Genomic DNA, 19,959 nt, shown 5'->3' on the forward strand with positions numbered 1-19,959 from the left:
CTGTCAGGATGCGTTCCCCCTGTTGTAAATGGTCAAATTTAATGATATCAGCCTGAAAATCACAGGACTTATCTGTTGTGGGTAAAGAAGTCAGGAGTATGAATTTGAAAGATGTGTGAGCCTCCTTTCATATTGAACAGAGGGGGAACAGTATCTGACAGCAATAGTCTTTTTACAGTGTGAACACACCTTTTCAAACCTGCCGACGACGTATTTGGCACACAGCTATAGTGTGCAATAACCAATTAGCACCACAAGATGGCAGTGTAACGCAAAAGCGTCTGCCGGAAGTTCTGAGTAACATTGTTTGGAGTCCGACAGAAACACACAATCGACGTGCGGGCGGAGATCACGGAGAACAGTGTTGTGGTGAAGCTGTCTGTGTTTTCTGTCTGACAATGGAAACGTCTTCAGGTCATTGTTTGAAGAAGTTCGTCAACGAGCGTCTGACGGCGGCTGCTGAGGAGATATTTGGAATGTTTGAAAAAACTTTATTAGTATACAAAGAGGAGATCATTCGTCACCGCAGACTGTTGGGCGGACTGACGCCCGACATAAAACTTGAGAGGACAGGTTTGTAAAATTGTGTTTTTTAAGGCTGGTTGATGAAAACTGGGATCAGAAATGTCTTTATATTCTTATTCAAGTGATTGAACTTGGAATAGTAAGAACAAGGTCAGGACAGAAAGAAGACAACACGGCCTGACAAGTAATAATACTAACTGGGTAACACACCGAGACAGATCTACTAGCTAACAAGCTAACTTACCTTCATTAGCCGTTCAAAACAAGATAATTCAGACCTTTAACAACGAAATCCGGGAAGATGATACGATAATGAGTTTGGTGTAACATGTTCTTTATTTGTTTTTCATAGTAGAGTATTTAGACCCTTTACCTCTAACAGCATACTGTGAAAATACTCAATTACAAGCAACAGTCCTACAATCAAAACATTACTTACGTACAATCAGCAAAATGTATTAAGGTATTAAAAGTAAAAGTACTCATTGTGCAGTAAAATGCTCCCCACTAGTGTTCATTATTGTATCTGACTAATATAACTGCTTTATTAATGTGTATGTTGTATTTAAATGTAGATGATTAACTGGTTTTTACTACTTTATATACTGTATTTTTGTTTTGCTTCATAATAATGTATTGCCTTTTAAAACGTGTCCAAACCTGGGCACTATTACTTAATAATAATTATTAATAATATTATATACATTATCAGTGCCATAGCACATACAGGCCTTTAAAAGATACAGTCCAGATTGCGGAGTACAGGGCGAAGAAATAAAACATGTTTAAAATTTGCAATCTCAGTAATCTTTTGCATTGTCACCATGATACTGGATAATATGTTGAGCCATTTTCTTGATGGATGCGATTGTCCTGGGTAATTTTCAGGGTCACTTCCGTAGCTGTGGATGCATGGAGACCCTAACACTAAAGAGTACTTTCTTTATTCTTCCCCTCAGCTCTCCCACAGCCGTCAGTCTGTAAGGAAGAGGTTCTTCTTGACCTGCAGCAGTGTGACTCGGAGAAGAGCGCCAGTCTGGACCAAGAAGACTCCAAGCCTCCACTGATTAAAGAGGAACTGGAGGAACTCTGCACCCATCAGGAGGAACAGGAGACTGAAGCGTTAAAGTTGAGTCCTGCTTTTGATGGAAGTGACCACAGTGAAAATCTGACTCTACTTTTGGACCAAAGTTGGAGTGAAGCAGAGAGAGAACCTCAGACCAGCATTCCAGATGAGGGGATGCAATCTGACTCTGAAACAAAGGAAAAAAAGAGCTCTGTAGACACAGATCCAGAGAGGGACAACGACCAGCATGTTAGAACAGGCGGGACGCAGTGCGTGTGCACCATCTGCGGGAAAAGTTTCAAAATAAGGAAATACTTACAAATACATAGGAAAATTCACACAGGTGTGAAGCCTTTCAGCTGCAAGTACTGCGGGAAGGAGTTTGTTTGTGGCTCATCTTTCAAGAGGCATCTGCGAGTGCACACTGGGGAGAAGCCTTATGAATGTTCTCTGTGTGGGAAAAGATTTAGTGTCAGCACAACGTTGAGAGTCCACTACAGAATCCACACGGGTGAAAAGCCTTTTAAATGCAAAACCTGTGAAAGAGCGTTCACCACCAGCTCAAACCTGAAGCAGCACATGACTCTACATACTTAAATTGGAAATAGTAGACACAAATGGTTTAGGCTGTTATTACCTTTGTTTTTTAAACTGAATGATATCATGGGCTTGAATAAAAGTCATTCTGGAAAATCTGTTCAAAAATGTTTGTTAGATATTGTTATAGAGAGATTAATAAACCTTGGGTGTCCTTAAAAATCTGTACCTGCAGTACAGCTTGAATTACTTTGACACACAAGCATTAAGTGTAGAATAAGATGACTTATTAAAGAGATGTGCTATTATTCTTATACAGAAAAAATGTAGTTTTATAAGGTGAAATAAAAATAAAAGTGTTAAGGATTGAGCAGTATTTTCAACTACATGTAACAATTAAGTAAAAATGCATTTTGCGAGTGAGAAAGTTTGTATGTTGGTTTCAAGTCTGTGATAATACATAAATCAGCAGAAAATAAATCAACAACTGTATATGATAATCAATGAAGTCACGAGCAAAATTGCAGAACAGCTTATCCATTGTGAGAACTTGTTGTGTGGAGGACATGATGTAATTAAGTGCTTAGAAAATTCTGGGTTTTGACAACAAGCAGGGAGTTTACATTCAACCAAAAAAAAAAGGGTCTTGCACATTGTGGTTATTAAGTTGGTTTGGTATTATTAGACTGGTTTACATTTGATACATTACATATGCTTTTAAGTAAACAAAATAATTAATCAATAAAGGCTCCAGCTCCAGCATTGTATTCTTGGCACTGTGGAGAAGACTTGTAACACCATTTAGACCTTGATATAAAGTTTACTAAAAAGGTCCAATATGACAAATCCGTCTTTTTCCCTCGATTAAAGAAAACTGGCCATCTTTGTGGTTTTCTGAGGATTAAGCTGTGTGTTCAGGAGGATTCATGACCTCCTTATTGCTAACATCCTTTCTATGGCTCTGCTGTGGAGAGATGTTTAAGATAACAAAAACATGGAGTTTTATACTTTTTGAGTTACACTTTGTTAAGATGGTTTGATTCTTAAGGTTGTTTGTTAATCAACTTTTTCTTTGTATATGTCTTTTCCTTTTATTGGTTAAATACAGGCAGTTAATTATACTTAAAAGCAAGTTTTCTTTGTGATTATTTGTAATATTTGTGGAGGTAAATTTTCACACACATTCAGTATTTGTTGTCATCTTTTACTCCCTCATGTTGTCTTGTTGTTGACTTAAATCAACATGTTGCTGCCGCAGAGGAAACTTCAACAGAAAGCGACGCGTTCCCTTTAAATCGGAGTAACATCATATTGAGTCCGGCGGAAGTAAGCGTCACTTACAGTATCACGGAATCAACTGGGGTGTTGAAGTGAAATGATCTGAAGTATCTTAAGTTATTCCCTCAACATGTCTTCCGTGCAGTGTCTCAGGCAGTTTGTAAATGAGCGACTAACTGCTGCGACTGAGGAAATATTAGAAGTCTTTGAAAAAACAGTGAAAGTGTACGAGGAGGAGATCAACCGTCAGCGCAAATTACTCGATATCGTTTTGAAGCCGGAGATAAAACTACACAGGATAGGTTTGTAATAATACTCTGCTCTTTGCTAATTAATTACGTGGGGGATTACGTTAAATTATAATGTCCAGCATGTTGTTATTTGAGTAACTGTAGCAGACGTTAGCTAGTAAGCTCAGTTAGCCGTGCAGCTAGAGGTTAGCTGACACTGACCGGACTGGGAGCTCGGAGCACCGGAGGATTGTTGGTGTTTTTACTATTGGACCATCACCTCTGTAGGTAGCCTCTGATGTGGGTAGTGGCTACCTAGTTAGCATGCTAACTTCATTAGATACCCCTGTAACACAATACAAAGATGTCTTTGAAATAATGTCAAAACTGTTACTGTCTTCACATTCTGTTGATAATTTTAGTCAATTTTTGAATGTTTTAAACAAAAAGTCCCACAGATTGTACTTTTGGGTAAAATGTTTAATGTGGGCCCTGTCATGGTGTTTTCCCACTGTGGTATGGCTATGTTTACATATTCAAAGGGTCTGAGAACTTTCTCCCAACACTAGATGTGTGTAGCTATGGATTGGAGCTGCTTTAAATGAACCACTAACAGTGCTTCTCCTGTCTTCCCTTCAGAGATATCACAGTCTGTCTGTGATGACAAGGTTCTCGATGGCCAGCAGCTCTGTGTTCAGGAGAGGAACTCCAGTCTGGACCAAGAGGACCCAGAGCCTCCACAGATTAAAGAGGAACAAGAGGAGCAGCTTGTACTGAAGCAGGAGAGCTATTTGTTTAGGCCTACTTGTGATCGCAGTGAAGATCAGACTCTACTCTTGGATCCACTGCCACTGACCAACATCTCAGTTAAAGCAATCAAATCTGAATCTGACACAGTGGGCTCAGGTCTATCAGAACCCAACTGTGACCACCACCTTTCTCACAACTCTCACAGAGCGACGAGCCAAGACCCTGAAAGAGGAAACCAAGAGAATGCAAGTAGTGATCAGAAAACGGAGAACAAACTTTTCAAATGTGTCTTTTGCCCTGAGGAGTTTAATGATTTTTGTATGTTAAAAATTCACAGAAAGACCCACATTGATGACAAGCCTTTCAAATGTGACACTTGTGGGAAAGAATTTGCAAGGAAGATACAGTTGAAGACGCACATGATGATTCACACCGGGTTAAAGCCCTTCAATTGTGGAGTTTGTGGAAAGGAATTCTACTGGAAGTCAAACTGTGTCAGTCACATGAAAACTCACACAGGTGAGAAGCCCCACTCTTGCATCATCTGCGGGAAAAAGTTCCACCGCGGCACAGATCTGAGGAGGCACAGCCGAACTCACACACGGGAGAAGCTGGTTATTTGTTTCCACTGTGGGAAGGGGTTTTCTGACAGTTTAGCTTTCAACAATCATGTCCAACTGCACGCAGGGGAGATACTACAACTGTAGTTGGTGTGGTAAAACATTTGCCAAAAGCTCGACTTTGAAAAAACACAACAGAGTTCATACAGTGGATCTGTATAAATGCAACATTTGTGGGATTAGTTTTGCTCTAATCACATCAATGAGTTTACACAAGAAGAGGATCCATGTACAGGAGAAACAACAGAGCTGACATTTCTGAATAAAGGAGTTCAAAACTTGCACAAAGTATGATTAAACTGTCAGTATTCAACTCAAACTTTTGCCATATCAGACTGGGGAGCAGAAAAGATTTTATGTCTGACCCAGTAATATTCAGGATTTGTAGGTAAAACCGAACTGGGGGCTTGTTCAGACAGGAGATGGACATATAAAATTGAGAGAAGCTGTGGGAAAGACGGGAGGATGGGGGGATACAGCAGCCACAACAGTAATAACGTGTTTACTAATTGAGATATGAATATTTATACAACTTTAAGTATAATAATAATGGTCATGATAGTAGGACTCAAGCAGGACCGCAGCGTAATCTTGTTTTATTTGTCTCTTTACTTTGTATCATTATAAACTGAATACCTTGAGTATTGATTTCATCGTTAGATATACTGTAACAAGTTGAAGATGGCATCTTGGGCTCTGACCTTTGGTCGTACATTTCTCACTATTATACCGGCTAAAAAAGTAATCAGTTCATCAAAAAAATTAATTGATTAATTATTGACGATGATCATTAGTTGCCACCCAAGAAACAAGCGCATCCACTGAGATGACAAAACAGACTGACTGGTATTGCCCGCTCAATATTAGACATGATATCTAACGAGTAACCGTTGATGTTCATTCTTTAACTGTATTCATCAGTTTTGAGGGGTGTTTGGGTCTACAGCATGCAGCTTTGAGGAGCATGAGACAGACGTTGTGAACCTTTTCTTACCTACACTGACTTCTACAGTCTGTTGCCTTTTGTTGCCTTTATGTTCTACTGTTGGATTACGCGTTGGATTCCCAGCAGGATCAGATTACGTTTCATTTCCAGATGTACTTCTATCATCTGGATCTCATGTGTGAGTGTTATGTCCTCTAATCAGTCTTTGCTTTGGGGGAATTCCCAGCAATATAGAAATGTGTTAACCATCGCTGTTTGTATGTTTCTCGGAGGACATGACATGATGTGCTGCAGTCTTGTGTTTTAAATTAATATTTATTTAAGTGTTTCTACAATTAAAAGGTTCTCACACATTGCTGTTATTTATGAAGTTGACTTGGTATTATTTGACTTGTTTACATTTGACTGCTTTTAAGTAAACTAACTAATCAATAAAGGATCCAGCTCCAACGTTTCTCCCCTGGCATTTTATTCCTTGCACTGTGGAAATGGCTTTGAGTTAGACCTTCATATAAAGTTTGATTAAACAGTTCATTGAAAAGGTCAAATTTGACCACCCATCTTTATCCAGTAGTTTAAAAAAAACCTGGACATCTTTGTGGTTTTCTGAGGATTAAGCTGTGTGTTCAGGGGGATTTATGACCTCCTTATTGCTAACATCCTTTCTATGGCTCTGCTGTGGAGAGATATTTAAGATAACAAAATTATGGAGTTTTATACTTTTTGAGTTACACTTTCTTAAGATGGTTTGATTCTTAAGGTTGTTTGTTAATCAACTTTTTCTTTGAATATTTATTTTCCTTTTATTGGTTGAATACAGGCAGTTAATTATACTTAAGAGCAAGTTTTCTTTGTGATTATTTGTAATATTTGTGGAGGTAAATTTCCACGCACATTCAGTATTTGTTGTCATCTTTTAAACCCTCATGTTGTCTTGTTGTTGACTAAAATCAACATGTTGCTGCCACAGAGGAAACTTCCAGAAAGCGACGCGTTCCCTTTAAATCGGAGTAACATCATATTGAGTCCGGCGGAAGTAAAGCGTCACTTACAGTATCACGGAATCAACTGAGGTGTTGAAGTGAAATGATCTGAAGTATCTTAAGTTATTCCCTCAACATGTCTTCCGTGCAGTGTCTCAGGCAGTTTGTAAATGAGCGACTAACTGCTGCGACTGAGGAAATATTAGAAGTGTTTGAAAAAACAGTGAAAGTGTACGAGGAGGAGATCAACCGTCAGCGCAAATTACTCGATATCGTTTTGAAGCCGGAGATAAAACTACACAGGATAGGTTTGTAATAATACTCTGCTAATTAATAACATGGGGGATTACGTGAAATTACAATGTTCAGCTTTTTGTTATTTGAAGCTACCGTGTAAAGTGCATAAGCTAATGCTCACTGTTGTAGGGGCAGCATATCACCAGAGCAACTGGTAACTGCTGACGTTAGCTAGTAAGCTCAGTTAGCCGTGCAGCTAGAGGTTGTATTGTGGTCATCCCAACCAAAATCCAGAACTTTTCCCAGTCCATGTCATGGATTTTCAAGAAAGAATCATGTTGAAACTGCTATTAAATTAATGGGACCTTGTAAAATCCAGTAGCTGTGCTCAGTACTATTTAAGTCATTTTTAATTTTTACCTGAATGAAGAATGTCATTTTCAAAAATTCATATCTCCACTAGTTTGTTACTGTCTTGCAACCAAATGTTGGTTCTGTGTATTATTAATGTAGTGCTGTCACATCTAGTTATTTGTTCCTGCATAAAAATTTGAGGGCCATAGATCTAGTTAGATATAGCTTCAGAGCTGAAAAACCCACTTTTCAGGTTATTTTGACTGTAGATTTTCCCAAGAAGGATTATTTTAATTTCCTTGAAACATTTGTATGTGAAAGTGTTGACATTAATTGTATGTATATATATAAAAAAAATGTCAGGAATGCTATATTACCCCTTCATCTTTTATGTTTGTTTTAAATTAGCTGTTTTTTCCCAATCCTTCATTGGCTGCAATGTTACATTCAGTGGTCTTATTTCATCAGTAGATATTTGTACTTGTTGACGTCAAGTTTTTCTATCTGTCTGATACCTATTGAGCCTGTTTGTCATTGGGTTCTGGAACGTTGCAAAACTTGGTTGCCTAAAAGTGAAAACTAGTGGAGATACGATTTTTTGAAAATGACAGATTCTTCGTTCCGGTTTTAAAAAAAAGAAAAAAAAAAGCCTTCCTGTTACTTTATTGATTTCTATAACAGTTCAGCAACAACTATATAAATGAACGAATGTTGTCAAGTTTCCTTAGAGTCTCTTGGATGTTCAGGACAAATTTCAGTCCAATCCAATGAAAAATTGTGATTGGTGAAACTTTGAATACACATACAAGAAATCACTAAAATGCTGAAATCTAGCAGATGGCCAAACTTAAAAAAATCAAAACTTAGTATCTGGAGTACAGCTACAGGATTTTTCAAGGTCCCATGAACTTAATAAAAGTTTTCACATTTATTCTATCCAGAAAATCCATGTCATGAAGTGGGAAGCCCGAGGTAAGTTGGCAAGGAATTACCCATTAGCTGACATTGCCGAGAGTGGTAGCTCGGAGCAGCGGAGGATTATTGGTGTTTTACTATTGGACGATCGCCTTATTAGATAGCCTATTTCAAAACTGTTACTGGCTTCATATTCTGTTGATGATTTGGATAATTTTTGAATGCTTCAAACAAGAAAACTTACAAATTGAACCTGTAAGTGAAATGTTTAATGTGGGCCCTGTCATGGTGTTTTCACACTGTGGTATGGCTATGTTTACATATTCAAAGGATCTGAGAACTAAGAGTGCTTCTCCTGTCCTTCCCTTCAGAGATATCACAGTCTGTCTGTGATGACAAGGTTCTCGATGGCCAGCAGCTCTGTGTTCAGGAGAGGAACTCCAGTCTGGACCAAGAGGACCCAGAGCCTCCACAGATTAAAGAGGAACAGGAGGAGCAGCTTGTACTGAAGCAGGAGAGTGATTTGTTCAAGTTTAGGCCCACTTGTGAGGGAAGTGATTGCAGTGAAGATCAGACTCTACTTTTGGATCCAATGCCACTGACCATCATCTCAGTTGAAGCTATAAAATCTGAATCTGACACAGTGGGCTACGGTCTATCAGAACCCAACTGTGACCACCACCTTTCTCACAACTCTCACAGAGCGACGAGCCAAGACCCTGAAAGAGGAAACCAAGAGAATGCAAGTAGTGATCAGAAAACAGAGAACAAACGTTTCAAATGTGTCTTTTGCCCTGAGGAGTTTAATGATAATTTGATGTTAAGAAATCACAAAAAGACCCACATCAATGAAAAGCGTTTCAAATGTGACACTTGTGGGGAAGAATTCGCCCGAAAGATACGTTTGAAGACGCACATGATGAGTCACACCGGGTTAAAGCCCTTCAATTGCGGAGTTTGTGGAAAGGAATTCTGCTGGAAGTCAAGCTACATCAGTCACATGAAAATTCACACAGGTGAGAAGCCCCACTCTTGCATCACCTGCGGGAAAAAGTTCTACCGCGGCACAGATCTGAGGAGGCACAGCCGAACTCACACAGGAGAGAAGCCGTACAGCTGCGTCCACTGTGGGAAGGGGTTTTCTCGCTTTTCAACTCTCACCATTCACGTCCGAGTGCACACAGGGGAGAAACCTTATAAGTGCAGTTGGTGTGGGAGAACGTTTGCAGCCAACGCAAGTTTGAAAATACACACCAAAGTCCACACAGGGGAGCCGTTTGAATGCAACCTTTGTGGGAAGAATTTTGCTCAGCACAGAAAATTGAAATTACACAAGATGATCCATACATGGGCGAAACAACAGCGCTGAAATTTCTTTTTGGAAATGTTAAGAAAAAAAACAAAACTTAAGTAAGATTACAGTATTGGGATTCACCTCGAACTGCCATATTGGACATGTTGCAGAAAGTTTCTTTAATATATAATTTTCTGTTTTATTTCTATCTTTTACTTTACTTTGTATCATTATGAATTTAATACCTTGAGTAATTAACTCATTGTTAGATATAACAAGTTGAAGACGTCATCTTGGGTTCTGACCTTTCGTTGAACATTTTTCACTATTTAATTGGCTAAAAGAGTAATCAGTGCATCAAAACTCTAATCTCTAGTTTGATTTATTTTCTACTGTTGCATTGCTTGTTAAATTCAACATGTTAGTACATTTTCCCCTGACAGGATCAGATTACTTTTGTGTGATTGTCCAGATATTATTATTATTATTATTATTATTATTATTATTATTATTATTATTATTATTATCTCACATTAAACATGCTGCTCAGTCTGTCCATTGCTGGATGTCATGCGTGAGGGTTTTATGTATACTAATCAATCTTTGCTCAAACGTCCCCAAAACATCACACTGCAGTTCATATCAAGATTACGTCATGTACAGTTATCCAATCCTACATCGAAACTGGAGTAGACTGTAGCCAGTTTCTTGATTTTAATTTTCCGATGTCCCTGATGCAGCTTACTGGATGTACCTGTCAGACTTCATTAGGGCTTGAAATCTTATCTCCAAACAAGCTTGTTTGTAATCTGTATGGTTTTGTGATCAAACTTGAATCCAATAAATTACATAATTCGTCATCTCAATTAATGTTGAACTAGTTTTTTTTTCTGTTCACATGGAAAGATTGTTTAGGGAAGTACTTTGTATTTTAACTTGTTGAATGCTGTATTTGTTTGCAGTGCAGGATCAACAAGACTAATGAATACATTTTGAGAAATATCATCGAAACTGTAATTTGTTCATTGTGTATTACTTTTAGGTTCATTATTCTTAAGTTTTTTTTAAGCTGTTTTTTGTATTTCTTCATGTTTTGTAGACACATTAGAAAGAGGGTAAATTATGAGTCCACATTCCAGATCACTGGGTGGCGGTAATGAGCCCGGAAGCTGTTAGGCAAACACCAATAAAATCAGAAGAAGAAGAACAAGAAGCCGAACAAGACGAAGAAGAAGAAGTAGAAGAAGAACTTTTCATGCGGAAGTAAACAGAACTGGCAAGTCCAGTTTTCGCAAATACTTTGATAAAAGTTTTTGCAGGAAGAAGTATCTCACTCAAAGTTCAACAATGTCTTCAGCTCAAAGTATGAGACAGTTTGTCTGTGATCGGCTAACCGCGGCCGCTCAAGAAATACTGGGAGTTTTTGAGAAGAAATTGGAAAATTGCGAGGCAGAAATCGCTCGTCAACGCAGGCTGTTGGACTCTGTCTTCACGCCTGAGATAAAGTTACACCGGACAGGTTGGGAAAATTCATTTTTTTCCCCTCATAAAGCCAATTCTGTGTTAAACAGTCGCAGGTATTGGTCAAGTCATGTGTTATTTTTCAGCTATGTCGAGCCTCAACTTACAGGAAAAAACACTTTAACAGGTGTAACAAATCATTAGATTTCGAGAAGATACCGTGATGAGTGGGCTCAGCATGTCGCTAAATAGGCATAAATATATGTGTCCAAATTGTTAGTGACATTACACTGTATTACACTTACTGCTGTCACAAAGCGTGTTAGACACGTGAAGCCTCGTTACATGCGGAAGTCGCCATAATACTTCGGTCCTGTCTCCTGAGGGTCGATAAAAACTTGACAATAATTGACATATCCTAAACATTGCCAGAAGCCTGAACTCGGCCATCGGTTGTTATGTTAGACAACTTTGTTAACAACAAGCAGTTGTGGAAACTAACCAGTGGTTGAATGTAACTAAGTACATTTACTCAAGTACTGTACTATTTGTAGGAGCTATTTGTAATGTCCAGCCACCTGCTTAAAACGAATAGGGGGCAGTATTTCCTCCTTTATCAAGGTTTAGTTCAAACCCTTTTTGGCATTTATCCTATATATTTCATTTGTTTCCTTGCAAATTCAATATTGCACGTTGTTAAAATTGTGAACACCGAAATAATTACTTCTATCTATATATTTAGTTACCCATATATTCACCATTGCTCAGTTGTATCATTCTTTTGTTGCACAATAAGTGCTAAATAAAACTTTTGGAGGTTTACATTGATTCTAAATTTTGAAAGCTCATTCAATTTGTGTAACAAAGACAGGTCTGTGTAAGCAGACATACTAAGCAACCACTGTAACCTTCATTTGAGTAAAGCTGGCACAAAAGCCTTTCCAGCAGGTTGGACTGTTTCATTTCAGTGATTGTCAACACAAAAAGCCTTTTGTGTTTTGGCATTTATCACAAACAAAAACAAAATGTACAAAAATATCAGTGCAATAGTAGACACAGGAATATTTGCCGTGGTGTTTGGTGCATTAAAAAAATGGAGGCTAATTACTGCAGCAGTCAAGACCATAAATATAAAAAAAATAAAAATTACAATAAAAATATAAGGAAATACTATAACAGGTATGCATGTTTTAGACTTACAAAGCTGTACAGTTTTTGGGGGTGGGGGGGGGGGCTTGTTGATGAGACCAGCTGCAGATAAGAATAAAGGGCAGGGTGGTAATTCATCACTGGGGGTGGCTGGACTGGACTTTGCTTCTAAAAAGACAAAGGTGGGGCAGGGCAGTTACTTTAGTTCAGACACCTTGTTTTTATTAAAACATGTTAGGGCTGTGTTTACTATACAGTGTGAACAGTGATGTGACCAGGCTAAGATAAATACAATGTGAACTCTGTAGCATTTTGAATGTTTTTTGTTAAGCCTTCTGTACATGTAATATATGATTAATGAGAATTTTAATTTTAATATTACAGGGAGGATTTATTCATTATTTCACTCAGATGATGTCACTACTCATAATACATACATCACAGTGCCATCTGCCCTCTTTCAGGAAGAAAGTAAAGAACAGTTGTGTACAAAACTAATGATTTTATACTGTCACACAGCAGAAACATGGACTGCAGAGATAAACTTGTTCATCAGACCGCCACATGGTTTTCACTGGACACACGGTTTACAAATTACAACTAACTGAGATCTTCAGCCACCGTAGACTTACTTGTCACGGTCACTCGGTCCAATGCTTGATACAGCAGGATCTTCCAGCTCTGCAGGCCTGGTCCCACTTCATGGGAGTAGAAGCCAGAGCTGCTCCTTGTACTTTCCTGGAGCAGCAACTTGATGATTTACTGACTGTACATAATATCTAACAGTGTCATTGCTGCAATAAGACACAAGTAATAAACCTTATAATGTCCTCAAAAATGTATAGCAAAGTTACATAACCTCAAATCTTGCCTCATCTCATGGCAGTAGTTCCAAGTGGTTAGAATATGATGAATCAAATGACATTTTTTCAGTCTGTCTACTACTGGGTCCATACAAACACAATTTACATTCACCTGCTATAAATAAAAGCAACTAATAACTGACAGCAGAGCAAGAATATGCAAAACTCGACCAAACTGCTGAACCTCCAACGGCTTGTCAAAATAAGACTTAAATAAGCTTTCTTATGATCTTCACGTGTGGTTTTTGTGTATACAGTATGTTTACTTTTTACATTGCTGCTTTTCTCTGCACCTGACGTGGTGTCTTTTCAGGAGTTGTTGTTTGAGATGATGATAAAAGTCGTTTTTCTGGAGCTGCATCTTTGTGTTTACTGAATAACTTATGAGGCTGTTAACTTCTCTATGGTAGTTCCTCTGGTTGGCTCGACTTCTTCATCATCTCCTGCAGCACACTAGTCGCTACAGCGACTCACAATAACCCCCTCAGGCCAGGAGGACATATTACAGAATGTATTACAGAAGAGACAGCCTGTACTTGGCTGCTTAGCAGTGGATATCTCTGCAATGCAGTACAAAGACATCTTGGACATAACACCAGAACTGCCACTTCTTCACACTCGTTGATAGGGTTAGTTCATTTTTTTTAATGTTTTAAACTAAAATAATGCACCTTTTATGTACAAATTTGAGGTACTGGCACTCAAATGGAGTATTTTTATGTTATGCAACTTAAAATTTGTACTCCAGATGTAAATATTGCACTTTTTACTTCACTACATTTGTCCCACAGCTTTAGTTACTTTATTAGTTTTAAAAAATCATACCGTTTCAGTTCAGAGAAAACCATCTATCTCAAAATTCGGTGATTTTAAATTTGATTATTTCAAATTGATTATTTTATTTAACATGTGATGATTTTATAGAATACGATCCATTGCAGATTAAATTACCCAACAGTATTTAGCTCAAATCTAAACATCTAGAGCGTTAACATACAACATACACATTAATACAGCAGTAATATTGATCCAAAAACTTAATGTTCAATAGTAAAATACTGACTGGCAAACATTGACATTTTTACTGCACAATAAGTACTTTTATTTTGGATATTTTAGAGACATTAATCTGACATACTTCCATAGTTTAACTTCAGTAAGGTTTCGACTGCCTGACTTTTACTTATGGTGGAGTACTTTCACAGTGTGGTATTGCTACTTTTATTTAAGTGAATAATCTGAATACTTCTTCCACCACTAAAAGTAACTAGCATTAAGTACATTTACTCAAGTAATTTGTAATACAATTTTGACTAAATACTGAATTTTTACGACCTGATTATTACAATTTCATGATGGTTTCACCTGTATACTGTTATTGTATTACTCAACTACTTTAATCATTCAACTAGTTAAAGCTACTTGTCTAAAGTTATAAGAAATACAATACATTTCCTCATTAAATATTAAAACTATGATTCCTAAACCTTCTGGCTTGTGATCACTTACAATAAGGTCCAGTTAGGGTCATTATACAGATGTCTTGGAGTTGTTGGTACTCAAAGACATCAAACTTCTTGCCTTGCTTTGTCAGTCCTTGAGAGGTGAACTGTTGTGTGTCTAATTAACACTGTTCATCATAGACTTTCTTAATCACAACCGTTGAATACAGGCTTATTAATGTGCAGCATTTCATCATTGTCTTATTTCTTTGTCCTTCCCTTTAGAGCTCGCACAGTTATCTGTCAATAAGGAGGGGGCAGTCCTTCGGAACAGGCTGCAGACTGGCTCCAGTTCGGTCCAACCAGATCCTGCACGTATCAAGGAGGAACAAGAGGAAATGTGTGTCAGTCAGGAACGACAGCAGCTTGCACAGCAACAGGACACCAATGCCTCTAAGGTGACTCCAGCTTGTGAGGAAAGTGTCCACAGGGATCAATCTCAGAATTTGGACAAAGACCAGCCAAATAAAGATCCTCCATCCAGCGACTCAAATAAAGAGATATTATCTGGATCTGACGGGGAGGGTTCTGCGGTATCAGCAACAAATGATGACAATCTCACTCACAACTCTCAAGAAGCTGAGAGTCAAGATCACATAACTTGCACCCATGGAGGTGCAACCCCAACTAGGCATAATGAGTCAACAACACATAAGACAAGTGATGACGAAAACGCATCAGCTACAAGTATGGAGCACACATCAGATAACCAAAGCAATGATGGGAACACAACATCAACTAAAATTACTGAGCCAACACCAAATGAAAAATGTAATGATAAGACCACAGCATCAACTAGAGACATTGAGTGTCCACCAACTGAGAGCGGAAATGATAACACCCCAACATCAGAAGGTAATAGTGAGTCAACAGCATCAATTAGTAGTACCAAGCTAACACCAAATGAGAACACAACATCAATCAGAAATACTGAGCCAACACCACAGAGGAAATCAGAAACAACATCAGCTAAAAATATTAAGCCAACACCACAGAGTAAGTGCAGCGATAAGACCACGAAATCAACTAAAGGCACCAAGCAAACACCAAATGTTGAAAAACGTAATGTTGAGGATCCAACATCAACTGAAAACACTGAGCAAACAACTAATAAGAACCGTAATGATGAGAAGACAACATCAGTTACACATACCGAGTCAGCGCCAAAGAAGAAAGGTGACGATAAGACCACAGCATCAAATGATGAGAACTCAACATCGAAAGCAAATGGTGAACCAACACAAAATAAGAAACAAAACAATGAGAAGACAACATCAGCCAAAAGTACTTTGAGTACTAAACCAGCACCAAAAAGACACAGTGGTGGTAAAACAACTTCTACTGGAAGTGTTGAGCCAACACCACGTAAGGATTGTAACAGTGAGAACAATTCAGCTACACCACAGGAGAAGGGTGATGATACAAGCACAACATCAAATGAATGCACCGAACTTACACCAAATGAGACATATAATGATGAGAACCCAACATCAGAAGAAAATAGTGAACCAAAACTAAATAGGAAAAGCCAAGATGGGAGACCAATCTCAACTGGAAGTTTTGAGCCAGCACCAAATAAGAAACGTAACAATGAGAAGACAACATCAGCTAAAAGTGCTGATCCAACAGCAAAAAGAAAACCCAATGACGGGAAAGCAAAATTAACCTCAAGTTCTAAACCAGCACCAAACAAGAGTAATGATGGAAGCACCACATCAACCAGAAGCAGTGAGTTGACACCAAATAAGAAACCGAAAAATGACAACACAGAGTCTACAAGCAGCAAGGGGTTGACAACTCGTAAGAGACTTAAGGAGGGAAGCGCAACATCGGTTGGAAGTAGTGAATCAACACCAATAAAGAAACGTAAGGATGAAAATACACCGACCAGAAATACAGAGCAAAAGCAAAGTGAGGAACACAACAATGAGAGCACAGGGTCAACTGGAAGTATTACAGCACCAACAGACAAGAATGATGGGAACACCTCAGGTAGTAGTAGTAGTAACGAGGGTGAAACTGACAACCCTTTCAAGTGTGAAAGGTGTGGTAAAGTGATGACTAATTTCAAAAACTACAAATTTCATATGAAATCCCACACTGTTGAAAAGACTTACAAATGTGACGATTGTGGGAAAATGTTCAGGGAGAGTTGGGATTTGAATAAACATCTGGTGGTTCACTCTGTTGTCAAGCCTTATAAATGCACGGTCTGCGGAAACGGGTTCAACCGCCAGTATAATCTGGATCTGCATTCAAGGGTTCACACTGGAGAAAAGCCATACAAATGTGACGTCTGTGATAAAAGCTTCAGCTCATTGGTGAATATGAAAAAGCACAAGAGAATTCACACAGGTGTGAAGCCTTACAGCTGCAGCGAATGCGGGAAGGAGTTCGCAGATTCTTCGGCTTTCAGAAATCACCAGCGAGTCCATTCGGGGGAAAAGCCCTTCAAGTGTTCCTATTGCAAGAGAGAATTTGCTACCGGTACGACTTTGAAAAGGCACACCAGAATACACACAGGTGAAAAGCCATATAAGTGCACTGTGTGTGACAAGTTGTTTGGTCATAAAACAGACCTGAAAGGACACATGAGGTTACATACTGGGGAGAAGCCTTACAAATGCAGCACTTGTGGAGAAAAGTTCTCCACCTGGTTAAAACACAGCAAACACAAGAGAAAGCACACAAGCGAAGCACAAAGCCCTTCTACTTAAAAACAAGTCTGCATTTGATGCACAATACTGCTGATAAAGGTACATGAATTGCACTAAAGCAGAATTTCTGCTGGTATTTTAACATTTTATTTTAAAAGAACTCCCCCAATTTAGCATAGCATTTCTAAAACATTGTTGGACTTCATCACTCCAACAGAACCAGTCTTCCTTATTCCTTCTTCCTTGTTAAAATCTGGTGCCAACACTGACCAGTCAGCAATACAGTTGTGTGCGGCTAATAATGTAGCCTTGGGGCTACAGAGGCCTGTACAAAATATATATATATATTTTTTAACTGGCTGCCGCTGCCTGGATGTCACTTAAGACAACATATCAGACTTTACACAGCTCCCTCTGAAGCCAAATGCAACTTTTTCACATACAGTATGTAGTAATACTCTCTAAGACCTGTAAACAGACTTTGATGTTAAAAGTGGAGTTAACTTTTAAGTTTTAATTTTCTGTTTTCTGTTTTATACTTTAAGGTCTTTCTCATGCCTTGTGTTTGATGCGGTAACTGAGCTTAGGGTATTAGCCAGCTCGCTTTGCTCTCATTGGGCCATCCAGGGCTTAAAAATGGAGCTGCACTTATAAACTCAAAGGGCAGCATTGGTGATGGTTTGCTGCTTCAGCTACTTTAGAGAGGATGAAATACAGTCCAGGAAGGGTGGTTTGAGTAATGGATCTATAAGCTAGCACTGCACAGAGCATTAGAATATCAAACTGACAATCATTTTTATAGACAAACAGTGGATTTATATGGTTCATGCTACAATGTAGTCCTGGATTGTGTGCTAGCATTTATTCAACTGGCCAGAGTGGTCATTTGCTGGATTAACTTGCATTGTGTTGCAGCAAAAGTCCATCTAGCTTTAAGTTTTATGTTGGATGCTTTGTTGTTTTTCTTTCTTGAGTTGTCTTTATGAAATGAATGAGCGGGCTGCACATTAGCTTGTAGCACTAATGTCAGTCTGGACACAGCCTTATCTCTGGCACCGTCGCATGATGGTGACTCAAAATGAATATGTCATGAGTATGGTAATAAGCAAATGTGCAGGTTGTTAATGAATGTATTTCAGGGTCTAGAAAAACCTGAATCTTGTTTAAATACAGGGTGATCTGACTGAGGTAGAGGCACTCTCACTTATAACTCTGATGGAACAAATCTATATGGATGACAAAATCAGTTTGTAATCCCACCGTTTTGGGCCTTGCTATGTTTCATGACAGTAACATACACAGAAACGGTTATTTTGATCTGCTGTATCATTGTTTTAATCAGAGAGCATGTTATATATTGTATTAGGAAAAGAAATGCAGCCTCTTTGTTGTCTTAATGCCTTAATGCCTTATCCTCTTGGTAATGAGTTTGTTTTCAAAAGTGCAGCTTCTAATCTACAGCACAATTTTTCTGTAAAACCCACAAAATGAATGTATTATGAATGATTTTTAATCAGTCTTAAATAAACCAAAATTTGCCTTTTTCATAAAAAGGTGTGGTTGTAATGTTGCTTGCAATTTACATTTTGGGCAGCTGATGGACAGACAGATAGGATGCCTCAGATGTAAGGCACTTGAACTGGCTTGTGTAGATGAGCACTGCTCTCTAGGTTTTATAGTAAGAAACTTTTGCTAAGATAAGTGACGAAATGAAGACAGTGTGTCTCGGAATTGCAGCTAAATTAATTATTTGGATATTATGAAAATTCAGTGTTTATTTTCAATAACTTCCGTATCATGTGACCCAGTGACTCCAAGCCAAGGCTGAATTGTATTACTAAATAGGACAAGTAAGACACACCTATTTTTATTGGATTTTACTGCTTTTATTTTATATGAATATTTATTATGAAAATTCAGTATTTATTTCAATAGCTTCCATGTCATGTGACCCAGTGACTCCAAGCCAATGCTGAATTGTATGACTAAATGGGACAAATAAGACTCCACTCTCTTTTTATTACATTTTACTGCTTCTTTTATTTTATATGAATATTAATTATTATTAAAATTCAGCAGTTTATTTTCAATGGCATCCATTTCATGTGACCCAGTGACTCCAAACCAATGCCAAATTGTATCACCACACAGGTCACGTAGAACACGCCTCTTTTAATTGGAATTTACTCCTTTTATTTTTTTATGAAAATTTATTAAGAAAATTAAGCATTTATTTTCAATAGCTTCCATGTCACGTGACCCAGTGACTCCAAACCAATGCCAAATTGTGACTAAATGGGACAAATGGGACTCTTCTCTTTTATTACATTTTACTGCTTCTTTTATTTTATATGAATCCAATGTCCAGCCTAAAACTAACTTCACCTCGGTGTTTGATTAAGTACATTTAGTTATTTACTTTATTTCTTTATCTATTTACAGGTGTGAACCTTTTTTTTTTATTAATATATGTATTACTTAGCCTTGCAGTTTGCAGTATGCTTGTATTGTTTTATGCAATGCAAATTATTATTATTCCTACAAGAATTATACAATTTATTGTTAATAAAGTTTTTTGAGGGAAAAAAAGAA

General features: G+C 38.0%; 1 protein-coding gene across 1 annotated transcript; it reads left to right on the forward strand.

Moving 5' to 3' along the window:
• The first annotated feature begins 362 nt into the window (after positions 1–362).
• On the forward strand, positions 363–18,914 carry LOC140995645 (uncharacterized). The gene is made up of 8 exons (XM_073465725.1): positions 363–573; positions 1,485–2,181; positions 3,515–3,708; positions 4,276–5,089; positions 7,050–7,243; positions 8,813–9,803; positions 11,007–11,254; positions 14,936–18,914. The coding sequence occupies exons 1-8, from the start codon at positions 399–401 to the stop codon at positions 17,425–17,427; spliced, it is 5,805 nt and encodes a 1,934-aa protein (XP_073321826.1). The 5' UTR covers positions 363–398; the 3' UTR covers positions 17,428–18,914.
• The last annotated feature ends 1,045 nt before the right edge of the window (positions 18,915–19,959 follow it).

This window comes from Pagrus major, chromosome 5, assembly GCF_040436345.1.
Source record: "Pagrus major chromosome 5, Pma_NU_1.0".
Classification (NCBI taxonomy): Eukaryota; Metazoa; Chordata; class Actinopteri; order Spariformes; family Sparidae; genus Pagrus; species Pagrus major.

What these genes read in the sequence shown, in the direction of transcription:
- LOC140995645 (XM_073465725.1), top strand. Translation starts at nt 399, where the DNA reads ATGGAAACGTCTTCAGGTCATTGTTTGAAGAAGTTCGTCAACGAGCGT. An exon ending in GATAAAACTACACAGGATAG is followed by an intron (nt 3,709 to 4,275) that starts GTTTGTAATAAT and finishes TCTTCCCTTCAG; the next exon opens with AGATATCACAGTCTGTCTGT. An exon ending in GCAGGGGAGATACTACAACT is followed by an intron (nt 5,090 to 7,049) that starts GTAGTTGGTGTG and finishes AATGATCTGAAG; the next exon opens with TATCTTAAGTTATTCCCTCA.